The 19320-nt window shown below is 44.5% G+C and overlaps 1 protein-coding gene across 2 annotated transcripts in view; it reads left to right on the top strand.

Moving 5' to 3' along the window:
* Positions 1 to 19320, top strand: part of LOC148477911 (transmembrane protease serine 4-like) — a 98933-nt gene that overhangs the window by 66306 nt on the left and 13307 nt on the right. For both annotated transcript variants that reach the window (XM_088456000.1, XM_088455998.1), the window contains exons 6-7: positions 10645 to 10743; positions 14090 to 14130. In XM_088456000.1, the coding sequence (XP_088312126.1) occupies positions 10645 to 10743; positions 14090 to 14130 (140 nt within the window). The remainder of the gene's footprint in view (positions 1 to 10644; positions 10744 to 14089; positions 14131 to 19320) is intronic.

Raw genomic sequence — 19320 nt, 5'->3', positions numbered from 1 at the left:
TGATGTTCCGGCAGGAAGGGAGGTCGGCTCCACCATGTGCTGGCGAACGAGCTGCTCCAGGGCATTGGCGATGCGGATGTTGGCCCTGGTATTTTCCGCCAGGGCCTGACCAATGGTCACGTTGGCCGCAGCATTTTGCTCCAGGGCCTCAGCCACCCGTAGCAGACTGGCGTCCATCCTCTGCAGAATCTCCGTATGGAAATCCGATTTGAAATTGAGTTCTGTGAGGAGGGCCACTGCCTGCGAGGGGGATTGCCCTGGACTGGCTTCTGCAGGGTCCTCAGCCGGATGTACTGGTTCCTCCCCTGCAGAGCCAGCAGAAATTCGGCGGCCAAGGCTCCCCTCTGGAGCAGACTCATCCGCCTGTGTCTCTGTTAGGAAAAATGAGAAAAGACTCACATTAGAATCTACATATTGGCCCACTAACATTTCAGAGTTGGTGACATCAAAAGATTTACCTGGGACAACATGAGGAGCCGCAAAGTCTGGCATGTCCGTATCCATGTTGGACACGCCAAACACCTCCACAGGCTGCACACACCCCTGTGCCAGCTCTTCTAAATCCGTCAACTCCAATGACACAGGGGTGGGACCCCCACCTGTCCCCCTTGCATGCCTAGCCCTGTCCGCGAGTTTTTGCTTTAGGCGATATTTGAAGTCGGCCCATCTGTGGGAAAAAATGGAAGCCATTATCCTTTTGTTTAAAATGGTGTTTGTTTTTAGGGGGGGCAAGTGTTTACTTACCGCCGTTTGACATCCCGGGCTAGACGGACATAATCACCCACCCTATTGACAGCAACGGCTACCTCTTCCCACGTTCTCCACTTCTGGCTTATACTCATATTCCTGTCTGCCTGTGGCAGGATGTCCACACACTTCTGAATCAAAACCTCCATCTCCTTTCTTGTGAAATGTGGCTGCCTTTTTTTTTTGGCAGCTTTGGCCGGAATACTGGGCCCAGCAGCCTCTTCCATGTCAGCCTCCTCACCTATTTGTGTAAATATTCAGATTTCTCAAATTCACAACTTGCCCAATCTTATGTTTCAAATTAATCACTCTTGGCCATTGTTTCCCTGGTCTGTAGCCATGTCTGAGGTCCAAACAAGAAATACACCAGAATTTAAATGTGTTTTGGTGACGTATTTATACATGCGTCCTTATTTTGCGGCCGCATCATTGATTGTGCGTTCCTATGATCCCTCCTTAATTTGTGCGGGAAACGAAACACTATTTATGGCTTGGTGTGTCTCGAGTCGAGGTGGCGTTTTTGGATTGTTGGAGGTTACCTTGGTTGGAGTTTCTTGTTTGCGGATAAAGGAGTTGGCGTTTGGAGTTTATTTTGTTTGCTAGATTTGCGTTTTTATTTTCCGTTCTCTTTTTTGGTATATTTTTTTTTGGCCTCGTTTCTTGATTTGGTAAGTTTTGTGAAGTCTAACTTTGGTTCAATTGGTGTCTCATTGTGTTTCTTCTTGTTTTTAATTTTTGGATCCATAATTTCATATCTTTTAGCTTTTTTTTAATTTCTGACCCAAAGACCTTTTGATTTGGAATCTTATATATTTGCTCAAGGTAAGTCCATTTTTTATCTTGTATTTGCGAACTAATTAGCGCATTTTTACTACTTACTATTGTGACTTGTATTTGCGAACTAATTAGCGCATTTTTCTCAGTTTGTTTATTAACTTGTATTTGCGAACTAATTAGCGCATTTTTAAATGCTTATTAATCCTGTTAAATTTTTGGTGGTTGCCCGTTGGCTTTTTTGGCTTACATTTCAACCCATTTTGATGTACTGTGTGCAATGTCGTTTTGCTCTTTGGCCAAATGTGTGTTTCGCATATTTTAAGTTTTGTCTATCACAAAATTTAGAAACATAAATGCACACACTAAAATTTTTCAAATTATTTTTTGGATTAATTTCAGTTTGGCCGTATCATGACAATACCCCGGCATGTAAGCAGCAATGGATGGTATCATCAAGCTAAGTTGTTCTTAATTTTCTTTTGGGGTGGGTCCAAAGCCTTACATTCCAATCTTGCCATTTCAGGTTGATCTTGGGCGGATTGTTCTGGCCATGCTCCCGGAAGCCGACCAACCTCAATCTCGTCCCAGGCGTAGGCATCGTAGGCGTGCAAGGCCCCAGATATTTCAAACACGTGTCACCCTTTTTGGAATGCCCGATGATGAGGTTTTAAGACGCTACCGTCTTCCTCCCAAAATCATCATAGACACTCTCATTAATAGAGAGTGATCTTGAGCGGCAAATTGACAGTCCAACAGCAATACCACCACTTACGCAATTTATGGCGGTGTTACATTTCTGTGCCTCAGGATCGTTTCAAACAACGGTGGGAATAGTGGCGGGCATCTCACAATCCTCCTTTTCCAGGATCCTGAGGGCAGTGATGGAGGCACTTTTCAAGCACCTCCATCATTTTATTAAAATGCCTTTGGATATGGGTGCCCTTAGTGTGGCCAAGGCCAATTTTTACCAAATAGCTGGCTTCTCACACATCATAGGGGTTGTGGATGGTACTCACATACCAGTTCAGCCTCCAGCACGGCTGGAGGCAATATTTCGCAACCGAAAACACTATCACTCCCTGAATGTAATGGTGGTATGTGATGCCTCCCTCCAGATCCTGTCCCTGAATGCAAAATTACCAGGAAGTGCACATGACTCCTTCGTCATCCGGCAATCAGGGATATGGCACAAATTAACCAACCTACAAGCTGGTGATGCGTGGCTTCTGGGTAAGTGTAGACCTTTAGTACATAACAATGTTAAGCTTGATACACAGTGATCCTGATGTTGTCTATTCTTTTTCACAGGAGACAGTGGATACCCTTGCATGCCCTGGCTGCTCACTCCTTATTTGGCTCCCACACCAGGTCCACAAAGTGGGTTTAATACAGCACTTACAGCCACCAGGCAAGTGGTGGAGCGCTGTATCGGCCTTTTAAAAGGCCGATTCAGATGCCTCCACCGCTCTGGTGGCGAGCTCATGTATTTGCCGGATATGGTTTCGAAAATTGTGGTCCTGTGTGGGATCTTTCACAACATCACCATAAGGAGTGGTGTTCCAATGCAGCCAGAGGATGCCTTACCTGAGGATGGCCCCCCCGAGGTTGGTCGGAGGTCAGTATGTGGGGGGGCCATACGTGATGATGTGGTGGCCCGATATTTTAGGTAATTATTGACCAAACAACAGTGTGTATACCCAATGTGTTACGGTTTTTTAGCGTTCATCTTTTTTTATATTAATTCTTGCACCATCTTCTGTTTGTTTGCATAATCTTTGGCACTCCAATGATGACTACTTCCTGCTACCCTTCAAAAACCTTTATGTGGAAACTTCGGGAATATATTCTGACACCAATATTGCAACGCCATATTTTTGAAATCATGTGGGCATGGACCTTCGTCAACCAGTTCTTGATTTGTTGTGTGTTTGTTTCGTGTTTTTGGTATGTGCTGTATTTCTGATTATCACTGTGTGTTTTGTTTGTGAGTGACCACTTTGTATTTTGATTTCTGTTGTGAATAAATATTTGGAGAGTGTAATTTGTTTCCTTTTTGGGCACGTTAGAAGCAAGTGTAAACAAACTCCCAAACGTTAATTTTACCTAAGGGGTAACCCAGTAATGAAGCAAGTGGAGCTAAAATGTAATATGTTTTCGGGGTACTAACCAACACAACAAGGAATCCTGTACAATCAGTTGCCTTCGTAAGATTGTCCTAAGCAGTTTGGCCACCAAATAGGAACCTGAAAAATGGTGTAAACTATCATGTTGACCACCACAAAAAAGGAAAATGACATTGGTACTGGGAGGTGTTTCTTGTGCCTGTTTGCATTCAAAATACAACACACAATCTGTAGTGAGATTCTGTGGCAATCCTTGCTTGAAGAGTCTACTTATGTCAGTGTAAAGAATCTTGGATTTACTCCAAACGCATGAGACAGAGCTTGATTTAAAACTGATTTATTATGAAACAATTAGAAAAAAAAAACAAAAAAAAACTAATTCCTAAGGAGGACCAACAGATGGTCAAGGCCCTGCATAAGCCCGGTGACCTGCTCCCGCATACGGCCCACACAATTAAATATTTGTTCCTGACGCCTCTGTTCCTCTGTGGGTGACAAAAGTTTGGGGATTAATAAATCGATAATGAAGCAACATTCTAAAAAAACACAAAACAAGCAAACCAAAACTTAAAAGCTTGTGGGCCAAAAAAACATTACACGGATAAAACCCAGAACCCCAAAATGTCGTAGGCCAAAAATACAAGGGCCCTAAAAAAAAGGCACACAGGTGTGATATGTGTATGGTGACATCAGCAGGAACAGGTAAAGACAACCCCCAAAAATACCCGACAGAAAGCCAAAAAAAATGGGGACGACACATGATTACATACAAACAGTTTGTGGTGTCCAAAATAAAATTTCAAAACATACCGTTCTCCAAAACGCCAGAGCCAGAAGCCACTCCCTGGACCACCTCGGAGGTGGCTACATTCCCCAAACCTAGGGGCAAGGTGTTTGAGGAATCCTGGGAGGGGGTATTTGGAGGAGGGATGGATGGAGGAGAGGGGGAATTGGGCTGGAGGGGAAGTAGGCCTGAAATTTCGGCCACAGGGTCTGGGGAGGAGGGGGTAATTGACGAATTGGGGGTTGGAGAGAGGGACCGGGACCGGCGTCTTGTCTGGCGATGCCGCCGTAGTGTTTGCTGTGCCCCTAAAAAATTTTAAAAAAATTGTGGTTAGTTTCAACAGGAATCCCAAAAAAAAAAAAAAGACTAAATAGGACAGACATGAAAACATGCACATGCAGATATGACAATGACTCAATAGGACAGACATGAAAACATGCACATGCAGTTAGGGCCCACAAGATAAACTTGAAAACCACAGTCCAGAACACTTACTTTCCACAATCTGCATGCGAAAGCATGCCAGCAAGCGGGGCGTCCGCCGGTGCAGGTCCGACCACCTGCGCTCCAGCTGGCCAATATGTCGGCGTGAGCCGAAGGAGCGCAGGCGTCGACGTACCTCCGCATATGCGGAACGCTTTCGCCTATTGGAGATGGGTGGAGGCTGACTGGTGATCCGCCTGTCCATCACCTCCGTCAGCACCAGCAGTTCGCGCCTGGTGAATGCGGCGGATCTCATGATGGCAATGGTGTTTTTTTGGCAAAATATTTTTAATAAAGCACCCCAAAAAAATTTGATTGGCTAATGTATTTGGGAAATTAACAGGACAAATTCTATTGGTTAGTGTATGAGTCATGTGTTCGACAGGGCCACAAATCTCTTGAGAGTTATGATAGGCTTGATGCAGTGACATGCGTAAGCAAATTTAAATAAAGAAATGAACCACAGAAAAATTGTGGGGAGACAAACAAATAGAACAATTGTTTAATTGGGGCTAACATGTCTTTTGAACAATAAAAGCGAAGGTTTCAGCCGTACGTATTCTGCGAGCAAATACAAACACGGACAAGATTAAAGTTTATTGCATTGTGTTGAAAAAAACAAACAATTAAGCTAATTGATACATTGATTGACATGATACGATTGAGGGAGGTAGGCAGAAAAAACGAGCAGGTCATCGGAATCTGACAGTCCCACTTCCAGTTTGTACTTGTGCGTGCGTTCCCTTCAAGCCATTTCGGGGATGTACGCTCGCTATTTGGCACGCTCATTAGTTAGAGGAGGGGTCGCCTGAGTTTGGGGCGGATTTTTAGCTGCGTACGAAAATACGAGCGAGTGCTTGAATTTAAATATTTTTTTACGTACACCGAACGTACGTACGCCCACTTGCGAGTGGGTCTGAATCAGGGCCTTAGATCGTATGTTTGTTTACATATGATTGGTGTGTTTTGAATCCTCACCCTGATTGATTAGTCTGGATAATGATGTAGAATGGGGATTGAAATCCACATCACTTTAATATAAAAGCTACTTGCCAATTGGCTTAGCACATACGTGATGACACTGATGCGTCTTGATTGGCTAATACTAAGCTGGCTGCTGATTGGCTCGGCGGCATACATGATGACGCTGATGCGTCTAGATTGGATGATATAGAGCTGAATGCTGATTGGCTCGGCGGCTCATGTGATCATATTGCTGCGCTTTGATTGGCTTCCGAACCGGAATAAAAGCCACGCACAATCGGGTTGCCTTCAAAAAACACAAATGTTAGTGAAACGTACGTTGGCGTGTGCGGCTTAGGCGTGGGTTGCTGCTATTTCCTATGTGGCTAAAGGACCTCTGTGACGTATCCACCACGTGACCGCTGCAGGAGGCTGGACCGCTCCTGTGTTACCATACACTAAGGCATAGAGGGGGAATATATATTTGTGGCGAGCGCAGCGAGCCACCGTGCCCGAAGTGTGGCCAGCGTAGCGAGCCCGCGAGGGGACACTTTTGGTTCCCCGTTAGCATCCCCGCCCCTCCCCCTTTCAGGCCGGGTCACGTGGGTGTGACATCACAGGTCCATCAGTGCTGTATAGGCTAGTCCTAACCCTTAGGCGTGTGTGACCTTGCCGCTGATTATGTCTATGTTGTGATATTAATACTAAAATGAGTTACCTCCATTACCTGGAACTAAGAGATTAGGATTTCGTGTAGTAGGAATAATGATATGAACCAACATAACTCTTTCACCTGCACCACGGTTGTGGCATTATTGTGCAATGTACACTAAGTAGCTTAGCACTGCAAGTCAGCAATAACTATGCAGCCCTATAGGGGGAGCTACAATAACACTTCTAAATTGTACTGTTTGATGTACTCCTATAGGGGGCGCTATAACAAACACATTTTTATCAAAACACCTTTATCAACTAAGTTGACTGCCATAGACCATATGTTATGTGTGATATACAATTTGATGGGAGTGATTAGTGGAATGCACACTGATTAAAGCCCTATATAGGGGAAATACTAACAAGAACCTATATACTCCTATAGGAGGTGTTACAATTGATGCGCAAAATTGTGACCTATGGTGCAACTGTACAGCGCTGGTTGCAACTAATGCACAATTTTGCGATTTATGACGCAATTGTGCAATTTATGTACCCCACAAATATTCCACAAATTGGATAGCACTTAGTGATAACCATACATACTAGCCAATTAGGCTGCAAACAGTTGGCTATTCTTAACACATTAACAATCCTATAGGGGGCATTGTAACAATAGTACCTACAATATTAAAAATATCTATACACCCCTATAGAGGACGCTATAATAAAGAATACTAAACAATTAGCTATATCCATAATATATATAGCCCTTGCAATTTGATGGTTGAATGGTATGTATGGCCTTATCGGTGATTGTATCTAGCCCTATACAGGGGAACTATTAATAAGAACTTATATACTACTGTAGGAAGTGTTACAACCTATTTGCAAATTTACGCCTTACAGCACAACTGTGCTGGGCTGGTTATAATTAAAGCGCAATTTTGCGATCTTTAGGGCAACTTTGCAATTTATATATCCCATAAATATTCCACAATTTGGATAATATTTAGTGATAATTATATCTATTAGCCAGCTGGGCCGCAACAGTAGGCTGCTCTCAACTTATTAACAACCTTATAGGGGGCACTGCAACAATAGTACTTACAGTACCAAAAACCTCTATATATTGCTATAGGGGCGCTAGAATAAAGAATAGTTAATCATATGTACAATATACAGTGCATCCGGAAAGTATTCACAACGCTTCACTTTTCCCACATTTTGTTATGTTACAGCTTTATTCCAAAATGGAATAAATTCATTTTTGTCCTCCAAATTCTACACACAATACCCCATAATGACAACTTCTAAAGTTTTTTTGAGATTTTTGCTAATTTAATTTAAAAAAAAAAACACTAAGAAATCACATGTAAGTATTCACAGCCTTTGCCATGAAGCTCAAAATTTAGCTCAGGTGCATCCTGTTTCCACTGATCATCCTTGAGATGTTCCTACAGCTTAATTGGAGTCCACCTGTGGTAAATTCAGTTGAATGAATATGATTTTGAAAGGCATACCCCTGTATATATAAGGTCCCACACTTGACAGTGCATGTCAGAGCACAAACCAAGCATGAAGTCCAAGGAATTGTCTGTAGACCTCCGAGACAGGATTGTCTCGTGGCACAAAACTTGGGAAGGGTACAGAAAAATATCTGCTGATTTGAAGGTCCCAATGAGCACATTGGCTTCCATCATCTGTAAATGGAAGACGTTCAGAACCACCAGGACTCTTCCTAGAGTTGACGGCCGTCTAAACTGAGCGATCGGGGGAAAAGGGCCCTAGTCAGGGAGGTGACCAAGAACCTGATGGTCACTCTGTCAGAGCTATAGCATTCCTCTGTGGAGAGAGGAGACCCTTCCAGAAGGACAACCATCTCTGCAGTAATCCACCAATCAGGTGGCGGTTCATCTTTCAGCAGGACAACGACCCTAAGATCACAGCCAAGATATCAAAGGAATGGCTTCAGGACAACTCTGTGAATGTCCTTGAGTAGCCCAGCCGGAGCCCAGATTTGACCCGATTTGAACATCTCTGGAGAGATCTGAAAATGGCTGTGCACCGACGCTTCCCATCCAACCTGATGGAGCTTGAGAGGTGCTGCAAAGAGGAATGGGTGAAACTGCCCAAAGATAGGTGTGCCAAGCTTGTGGCATCATATTCAAAAAGACTTGAGACTGTAATTGCTGCCAATGGTGCATCAACAAAGTTTTTAGCAAAGGCTGTGAATACTTATGTACATGTGATTTCTTAGTTTATTTTTTAATTAAATTTGCAACAATCTCAAAAAATTTTTTACACGTTGTCATTATGGGGTATTGTGTGTAGAATTTTGAGAACAAAAATTAATTTATTCCATTTTGGAATAAGGCTGTAACATAACAAAACGTGGAAAAAGTGAAGCGCTGTGAATACTTTCCGGATGCACTGTACATAGCTCATACATGTACACTACTTGGGTAGCAGAGCATCACTCAGCTGTTTCTGCAATATTTTTTTAATAGAAATTGCGGAGATAAGGGATGCATCACTGCAATAAAAAAAAAGATCTAACTGGCTGCTAATAACACTGCACAACAATGAAAATGTTTCCGACGTGAAAACAGTTACTTCTAATTGATTTCAGCAGTTCCGTGATATAGCCCATTTATGATGATGTAGGGGTATTCCTAGTGACGTGGGCAGAATGGAGAGAATCTTACTAGCAATCTGCGTTCCGTGCAGAGGGGGCGGGGCCTAATGACCCAATTAAATGAATCAGTTATTTGTCCCCTCCCCTATTCAAATATATGTGATTCGCGGGATTACCCACACAAGATAACTGTGGTGCACTGAGTGACAAGCATAGTGAGCCATTCCACCAAGACATTTCAGCAATGGGACAAAGATATCAGGGTAGGTGACCCACTACTGTTGGACAGTGGCAAGAGATGCCCCAGAAGAGGAGTACAAGCGACAAGCAAAGAGAGAGCACCCTCATGAATAGGCCACTATATTACATAGTACTTTCCTATGCTGTATGTTTGTTTCGTATGCTGTATGTTTCGTTTTGTGTTCTTATTTGTGATTGATTGAATTAAAACAACTGTTATTTATTTTCTATCAAGAAAATAGATTATTTTTAAATAGCTTTTCACTATGACTATATTACTAATATACATACAGTATAGTGCAAGTAGTGTAGCTCAAAAATAGAGCTAGTAAAAACATTCTGAAATCATTTTAGTTTTTCTTGACCTCAAATTAGTAATGTATGACTATTTTTAGAAAGGAAACAAGTTAAAAGTATTAATTTGTTGTACAGTGTAATGAATAGACTATTCACTAAAAAAAATAATTAATGCAGCTGATGACTGCCATCTAGTGGTCACAAAGAAGTACCAACATATACAAAAATCTAATCATTTAGCATTATTATTATTATATTTTGCTTCAGTTGAACCTTTTTAACCTGGTCTCATATGCCAGTGTCATTGAAAAGTATTGTATTAGCAGTCTGTCTGACTGCTAATACTGTCTGGTAAAATTAGAAATAAATACCAAAAAAAATGTTTTAAAACAGCATGAGTGAGGATTTAATTAATTTGAAAGTGATACATTAGTTGTTTGTTTAATTTTTTTTCTAATCTAAATCTCACCTGAATAGGAACTGTAATGATGAAAGTGGTTGGTACTCTTTCTAAAAATAAAAATGTAATATGGAAAAGTCTGCTTGATCATATGCTTCTTTTTCCCAAAAATGTGATATGTAAGCAAGTAAAGGAGTTAAAGAAAAATCTACTGCAGGTTGCGCAGTTTATAGAGCTGTCTTTTAAGAATCTTTGGTAAAGGATGTGTGACAAAGTTTCACAGAAATATGCCAGCACACAGCAGCATGCATTGAGCAACTTTTATTTCATTTTGGCAAACAAAAGATGTTCTGACTTTCAGTGAAAGACATAACATTCAGATAATCCACCTCTATGACCTATCATTATATTATATTGCTGTTTAGTTCTGTTTAGTTACTTTTTTATCATCTTTCCTTCATTGCATATAGTTCATTAAGCCTGAATAGCTTTGAAAACCTGTAGCAGAAATTGTCACACTCATTTTTTTTCCTTTCAGTACCCCATCATTCTCCAGTATAACATCATCAGTATCTAATGGGCTGTACAGTAATATTCTGCTGAGTTCCAGTGGGATTCAGGTGGTTCCAATCACTGGGTAAGTTATCTTGAATTCTTGTCTAAAATACATATATCTGTCACAAATGGAGGATTATTGTCTAGGGTATTTGTTTTCTGGCCAAGCCCCCATAATTACCCTTTTTTAATATTATGATTATTATTATCCTTTATTTATATGGCGCAACAAGGGGTCTGCAGCGCCTTACAGAGTAGGAACAAAACAAGATAAAAAGTGACTTACAGTACAAAACATTGCAAGGTTTATAAACATTGATTATTTGGGACTTACGACTGTGGATGCAGCAGGGAGACGGCCGAACACAAAGGTTTGGTGCTGTTGTTGACAGTAGGGAAGATGTGATGATATAAGTGAGCGAGGGAAAGCACAAGAGGGTAGAGGGCCCTTCTTGTGAAATCTTACAATCTAAAGGGTAGGGGCTGGCAGACTGGGGGTGACACAGAGGGGAGTGATGGTGAGCAAGGAGCAGTGGGTTAGAATGAGCGTTGTAAGGCATGATAGAAAAGTGGGTCTTGAGAGTCCATTTGAAGCTTTGTAGGGAGATTGAGGGGCCTATTCAACATCGATAAATGGCCCGGTAACAATGCGGAAACGCTAGTTCCCACATCTTTAGGTTACCGGGCCATTCATCATCAGAGGTCCCAGATGGATCACCTGATATTCAGCAAACTCCGAAAACTGAAAGACGGCGCTTGTTCGCGTAGCCCCGCTCTTTCCTATGGGAAGAAGTTCGAGGGATGCGAAGAGGAATCCGAGAGGATCCATCCACCGCCTTCTCACTACCTCCCCGGTGGCTTTGCGCATGCGTGACCTTGGGTCAGGTATGCGTAGCCGCGCCGACAAGGAGGAGGTATGTAACGCAGCTACTTCTGTACTACCCAATAAGAGAATAAATATTTTGTCAAGGGCTCTCATTTTAGATTCCATTTGAAAGAAATATACCTAACGCAACTTCCAGCCCAGCTGTAACATTTTACTGACCTGTACAATATGTTACTATCATTTTAATTACACATGATTATATCGGATTAAAAATCCTCCCAAAAGTGAAAAAGGTTGGATTGCAAGGATTTCACTATTCACAGCTAAATATTACATTATTATTATTATTATTGTTATTATTAATAGTAGTATTAGTATTATTACTCCACAGCGCTGGGCAATGGCAAAAACAGGACATACATAAAATAGACATAATACCTTCAGGTTAGACAAAATATATGCAGTCCTGAAAACCAGGGGTGGTGAGGGCAATGGTGATAATAGGGCATGCATTCTAACAGGAACATGCCACAGCTGAAAGCAGAGGAGCCAGTGTGGCTGGGAGCGGAGATTGCCACAGCTGTATGAGGACATTAGTGTGAGTAATATAGCTGCCACTAAACCTTTCTCTAACAGACACCATTTAAAGGTTTGAAGGCTGTGAGAGTCTGATCTATCGTGATAGAGGATTCTGTAGGCCTTGTAGGTGGGAATGAGAGGTGGTTACCAGAGATACTAGAGGCGCAAGTCTATGGGCGAGTGTATTTTGAGATGAGATGTGATATGTACAGTATAAGGGGGTGTTGTTGTTGAGTTTGTGGGGTTTGTAGGTAAGAGTAACAGTCATTTGAATTGGATTCTGGAGGATACGGAAGACAGCTGGAGTGCGGTGCAACCAGAGAGGAAGATCAGTCTTGCTGGTCTTAAATGTTTGAAGCTGAGGATAGATAGAGGAGGAGGTGAATGTCAGACAGGAGGAAGTTGCTGTTTTCAAGGAGGGAGAAAATGAAGAAGAGGAAACTGTATTGTCAAGTGTAACACAAAAGCAGGGGGCATGGAAGATTGAGCAAATTGTAGTGTTACTGTAGGCAAAGGAGAAATGAGGGGTGGTGGTAACTCTGGAATGGGTGATTACTGATTATAACATCTGTTTTAAACATCCATAAGGGTAAAGCAGAGAGTTGGTTACATAAGAAAGTACAGGAGCAGAGGGTCATCAACATCACAAGCACAAGAGTTGTCTACTAGGTAATTGATCACTCCTGTCAGTGCAGTCTCAGTGCTATGTTGGGGTCAGCCTTCTGAATATCAAGTCAACCTTTTTGTTGTTGACCAATCGACAAGTATCCCCCTAAATTACTGCAGACCAATTGCAAATATCACTATATTAATGTGAAGTGATTACAGCAGCCGCATTACTGCGATGGATTCAGACACATTCAGCCAATCCTAATGCTGGGCATACACTCTGCAATTATCTGTCAGATATCTGTCAAATCTGTCTGGTGGGAAGGAAAATCTGGTCCGTTTTCTAGTGTTTGGGAGCAAATTTCTATTGTTATTTGCTCCCATACATTACCAGGTTTTCATTCCAACCAGCCAGATTGGACAGATATCTGACAGATAATTGCATAGTGTATGCCCAGCATAAGCAGTGGGTAGTTTCAACCAATCATCTGTTTGCATTTCGCCCACAAGTGATTCGCCTTCAGACAGATGCAAATGTTTCTCTCTTTTATAGTCCGCATTGCATGAATGTTGCGTGAACTTACCCTTACTGTACTTTGAGCCTGATTCAGCAAGGATCGCAACTGCGATTGCGCACGTAATCGCCCGATTGTTGCATTCTGCATATGCATCGCAGTGCACTTGTGCAAACTAGCCACTACGATCGGTACTACGATTGCAGAGACTACGTAGACCCATCGCAGAGTGATTGACGGGAAGTATCGTTTGGGGGTGGTGATGGGGGAGGTGGTCAGGTAAACACAGGCGTGCCAGTGCGTTTGAACGCCGTTGCAGGGCATGCATAAATTATCTACTGCAATGCCATACGCAGCTCGAGTGCTCAGTGCGTGCGATGAGGTTAGCATTTCCTGAGTAAGGTCAGACCTTGTGAAAGTGTGCATGAGGCTGCGATGGTACTCGATGTTTCTGATGGTTTCTCAGTCTTGCTAAACACGGATGTGTGTAAGGTAATGTGGGCGTCCTTTTGTAGTGCTGCGATGGCATAGCGATCGCAATGGATTAGCATATCATTGCAGTCAGACCGCATGTGCAATCGCAGCCGCCATCGCAGTTGCGATCCGTAGTGAATCAGGCCCTTTGTCTGTGCTTACATGCCCCCTCCAACTCCCGGTCCACCTCGCAGAATGTAGGGATGGTGAGTGCACAATGCGTCTACGCTGGAATGGATAAAGGTGCATAGAAAGTGCTTACACAGCTGAAGAAAACACCATTTGCTGTTAAAACAGGTTATGTTTGCCTCCAAGTCTATATGAGCCCCTAAATGTGAAGGGAGATGGGAGTACTTACCTAGCATGTGCACTTGTATCAGTACATTATTTTCTTCAGCTTTTTATTGTATCTATCTACTTTGCAGGAGCTGTACATCTGGCAGTGTTGTATCGCTGAGTTGCTCAGGTAAGTGCTTAAATCTATAGCTTTTATCTTTCTATTGCTTGGAGAGAGATAAAGGACCTCATTCAGAGTCGGTCGAAGCGGGAGTCGCTCGAAGCGGCCGCACGGTCATACGCCACCTGATGTTCGCTATAATGCGAATGCGTAAAGTTCGCAATGCGCGTGCGCAAACTAGCCGCTACGATCAGAAATTTCTCTCCTTGAACACAGCCAGGTCGGTAGTTTGAGTGACAGATTGAGGCGTTTGTGGGTGGTAACAGGGGAAGGTGCTTGAAAGCGGGGGAGTGGAGATCCGAACGCAGGCGTGCCTAATTATGCGAACGGCGTTTTATGGGAGTGCATACGGTTTATGGGAGTGCATAATTAACAAAGTAGTGTCATGGCACATGTGACATGGGAGGTTTTTACACTGACATCATCGTAGAGCTTAAGAGAGGGTATAGTCAACCTTAAGCTCTACGACCAGTTCCGATGGTGTCGATTAATCTTTAGATGACGTGCAATGCGTACGAGAAGGGCATATTTTTTTTAAATCCGGCCGCTTCCTCCCCTTGGTCGGCCAGCTATCGATCCGAACTTAGAGAGTTCCAAAGTACCATCCAATCAGCTCCTAATTGTCATTTTTCAAACAGAGCCTGTACAATGACAGGAGCTTATTGGTTGGTACTTTGGGCGCGATTCAGACCCGCTCGCTAGGAAGCGTTCACCTGTAGCCAGCCGATTTTCGCATTGTGCGCATCGCAGTGTGCGTGCGCGAACCAGTGCGAGAGATCGGGAAGCGTTCGCTCACTGCGCATAGACAGCCGAGCAGAGTGAGTGACAGGAGAAGCCGTTGTGGATGGTGACAGGGGCTGGCAGCTAGAAATGGGGGAGTGGAGGTGGGAACGCAGGCGTGCCTGAGCGTCTCATAGCCGTTTCAGAGGCGTACATAACTTAGAGGCAACATCATAGTACACGTCACCTGGCTGGTTTATACACTGAAGTGCTCGCAGTGCTTGCGGTAGGGTATGGTCAGCCACAAGCGCTTAGTTTGCATCCGATGGTACCGGATGGTTGCATACACTTCCTGGAGATGATGTCCACATGTGGGCGTCTTTAGAATGGCTGGTGGGCGTCTGCATACACAAACAGATCGCACACCAAGACATAGTGGGCGTGCTAATGCCTTGCCGTGCGATCGCCTGCCCTGCTGAATTCACATGCGTATTAGGCGATAGAACGCTTCTAGCGAGCGGGTGTGAATCAGGTCCTTTATCTCTCTCTCCACTTTATCTCTCTGCAAGGCTGAGTACAACTTCCCCTGTATGTGATTGGGTCTATGAGATAAATTGTCTGATCTGTAATTAATGGATTCCAATGGGCACAAGCAGTGGCGGACTGGGCCGGGGGGCAGGGTGCCATCTGCCCCCCCTGGGCCGGTACAATTCGGCTGTGCTAGGGCCGTCAATGCATTTTTTTTTTTTTTTTTTTGCTGTCTATAACTGCACAGCACCACCTAGTGGCCGCCGGCAGTACTGCAAGTGACCGGGAGCACAAGCAGATGCGGTGGCAGCAGAAACACCTTCAGCCCTGGGGAGGAGAGAGGTGCCTTTTCTGGACTTGTGATGAGGACAGAGACTGCTGCATCAGGTACAGTGTGAGCAGCAGGAGCCTAAGGGATGAGAAGTGCTTAACTTTTACAGTTCCTGCCCAATAGTTTTGTTGCAGAGGCCAGAATGTGCACTCACTGTCTGAGTACAGGTGGCCTGGCTGCAACCACCATCAGAGACTAATACCACCAGCCCTGTGCTGAGACATGAGATGTGCTGCCAGGATTATGGGCCCCAGAGGGCACTAAAAATACAGTATGCAAGAGGGAGCTAGAATAGGAACAACCCCATAAATAACACTGGAACAAGGTAATAAATTACTGCAGAGCACATGGCACAAAGCTGAAGGATTAGAGACTGCTGGCCCCTGTGCCATGGCTTTTGCTGGCCCCAGTGCCCTGAAGGTTAATGCTGGCACCAGTGCCCTATAGGCTGGTGCTGGGCCCTATTTAAAGTACAATAAATAGTAAAGTAGCTGTGGAAGCATGGAATATAATAAGGTGACACTATGCTGTGTAATGCAGGCTGGTCAGTGGTAGACAGCTGATACATTGATGAAGTACTTTAAGTATCTATCTAGACTTTACATTCACCTTGAATTTCTGCTAGGAGAGACTTTTACCAGCTGTTTCCTGGATTCAGCCCTTTCCCCCCACCCAAATGTGTGTTTTCCCCTTGCCTTCTGTCTCTTACCCTGTATCAGTGGCGGTTCTAGGGGCAGGCAAGCACAGCTAACGCCCTGGGCACTGCGACCTGAGGGCGCAGCCGCAGTCACCCCGCCAGTGCCCTAGAACCGCCACTGATGCTGTTCTTGTCCCTTGTTGACCATCCGCCGAAACGGCGTCACACAGGCAACCCCCGGAATTGGCCAGTATCAGAATGTGTGATTGTCTTTAATAAGACAGCATCTCGTACCTTCAGAGGTTGAGCAGCACTTGGGTGAGGGCAGGGCTGCCTGATGATTTTGGATATTTCAGCCAGTGGGTCATCATCAAGCAGCCATGTCCCCAAACTGGGGCACAGCTTCTCTCTATGTACCATCCGGCAGCAGCTGTGGGGAGAAATTTTATGTCCAGGAGTAACTTTTATGTAGGTGCAGTACAGTAAGGGTAATCGCGGCCGCCGGGGAAGGTGGGGTTATTTTATGCTGCAGTATTAGGTGGAGGGGAATGGGAACACAAGGGGGAAGATGAGGGAACCCTTTGTGGGATGTGAATAGGGGAAGGAGAGGGAGCCCTGTGTTGGTCCAGATGTGGATATGGGAAGGGGAGCAGAGTGTGAGTTGTGGATGGGAGAAGGGGAGCGCAGTATGGGATGTGGATGGGAGAAGGGGAGCGAAGTGTGTGGGTTGCGGATGGGAGAAGAGCGCAGTGTGTGGGATGTGGATAGGGGAAGGGGATCGCAGTGTGTGGGATGTGGATAGGGAAGGGGATCGCAGTGTGTGGGATGTGGATAGGGAAGGGGAGCGCAGAGTGTGGGATGTGGATAGGGGAAGGGGATCGCAGTGTGTGGGATGTGGATAGGGAAGGGGATCGCAGAGTGTGGGATGTGGATAGGGAAGGGGATCGCAGTGTGTGGGATGTGGATAGGGAAGGGGAGCGCAGAGTGTGGGATGTGGATAGGGGAAGGGGATCGCAGTGTGAGGGATGTGGATAGGGGAAGGGGAGAGCAGTGTGTGGGATGTGGATAGGGGAAGGGGAGCGCAGAGTGTGGGATGTGGATAGGGGAAGGGGAGCGCAGTGTGTGGGATGTGGATAGGGGAGAGCAGTGTGTGGGATGTGGATAGGGAAGGGGATCGCAGTGTGTGGGATGTGGATAGGGAAGGGGAGCGCAGAGTGTGGGATGTGGATAGGGGAAGGGGAGCGTAGTGTGTGGGATGTGGATAGGGGGAAGGGGACCGCAGTGTGTGGGATGTGGATAGGGGAAGGGGAGCGCAGTGTGTGGGATGTGGATAGGGGAAGGGGAGCGTAGTGTGTGGGATGTAGATTATTAATAAATATATATATAGACATACACACACTAGATAAGATAGATATAATATATGGTTAATAAATAAAGTAAATGTATATAACATTTATACTGTATCTATGTTTTCTGTCACAGTTTTTTTTCGTTGACAAGCCAGGGCCACTAGCTTGTATTTGCCCCCCAGCCTGAAAGTTGCCAGCCAGCCCCTGGGCACAAGCTATTTAGCTACACAGTCTAAAGCCCATACTGTATGTGTAGCTAGTTACATATGGGTCCACTGGATATAACTGACTGCCTGCACACATCTACTGTTAGTGCAAGTGACAGTATAAACTGAGGGTCAACCTGAAACCCAAAAAAAGGGGATGTCTTCTCACAAACCATATCCCTCACAGTACGACAGGAACAGACTTAGGGCCTGATTCAGCAAGGATCGCAGTTGCTAATACGCATGCAATCGGCCGATTATTTTGCACTGCGCTTGCATCGCACTGTGCATGCGCAAACCAGCCGCTGTGATCGGAAGTGCGATCGCAGCTGCGATGCACGCCCATCGCAAAGTGATTGACAGGAAGTGGCGTTTGTGGGTGGTGACGGAGGGGTGGTCAGGTGAACGCAGGTGTGCTAGTGCGTTTCAATGGCGTTGCAGGGGCGTGCATAAATTAGCCACTGCGATACCAGACGCAGCCTGAGGCCTCATAGCGTGCGCTGAGGTCAGCAATTCCTGAGTGAGGTCTGACCCTGCCTTAACTGTGCGTTTGGATCCGATGTTACTCCATGTTACCGATTATTTTGTTATGTTGCCAAAGTATATGGATGTGAGTAAGGGGAAGTGGGCGTCCTTATGTAAGGCTGCAAATGCAAACATTTACATATCACCGCTGATATTAGCCTCTACATAGCGTGCGTATTAGCAGAATAGCGATCCTTAGTGAATCAGGCCCTTAGTTTTGATTAACAAAGCCAGGACACAGTATCAAAAAAAACAAAAACATAATTATTTGTAAGGTGAGGCTGTAACTGTACTTACATACACTTTGGGCCTCAAACTATGGGATTTAACAGAAAGGTCACAATCTAGTTCTTAGCACATGGACCTATGTCAGTGCAGACTAGTCATGATGTCCTAAATCACTAAATTTAGGTGGAAACTGACCAGTGTAGTATAGACCAGTGCTTGGCCTAGAAAAAAATCCATCTCCTGAGAGGCAGCCACGTGTACTTTATATAACCTGATGAGCTTAGGGAGGGACACATGTTCTCTGGGAATGACATCACAGCACCCAGGACGTAGGAGTCTACAGTACACAGAATAAATGGGCCCTCACGGAAAAAAAGGTACCAGGTTGTGCCAAAATGAGTATAAGCACCTGCCAAAATGAAATGATACGGCTTGAGGCAGTACATCTTATCCATGGCTAAGAGTCTACAGATGGAAAGAAAAGGTCCATGACACATATAGAAGGACCTCTAAGTATAAACCAGCCACTCTCCGTCGTGGCAACGCTGCGCACTAAATATTAGAAGAACAATATCATTATTAATGGGTAAAGAATCCCATCACCTTGGGAACAAAGGTTATGGGTGATACGCAGCACAGCTTTATCTGTATGAAAGATCAAAAATCTCTCCATGC

This window comes from Taudactylus pleione, unplaced genomic scaffold (assembly GCF_031769625.1).
Source record: "Taudactylus pleione unplaced genomic scaffold, aTauple2 ptg000683l, whole genome shotgun sequence".
Classification (NCBI taxonomy): Eukaryota; Metazoa; Chordata; class Amphibia; order Anura; family Myobatrachidae; genus Taudactylus; species Taudactylus pleione.
Note: the sequence above shows the minus strand (reverse complement) of the source record. Positions and strands in the feature narration are given on the sequence as shown.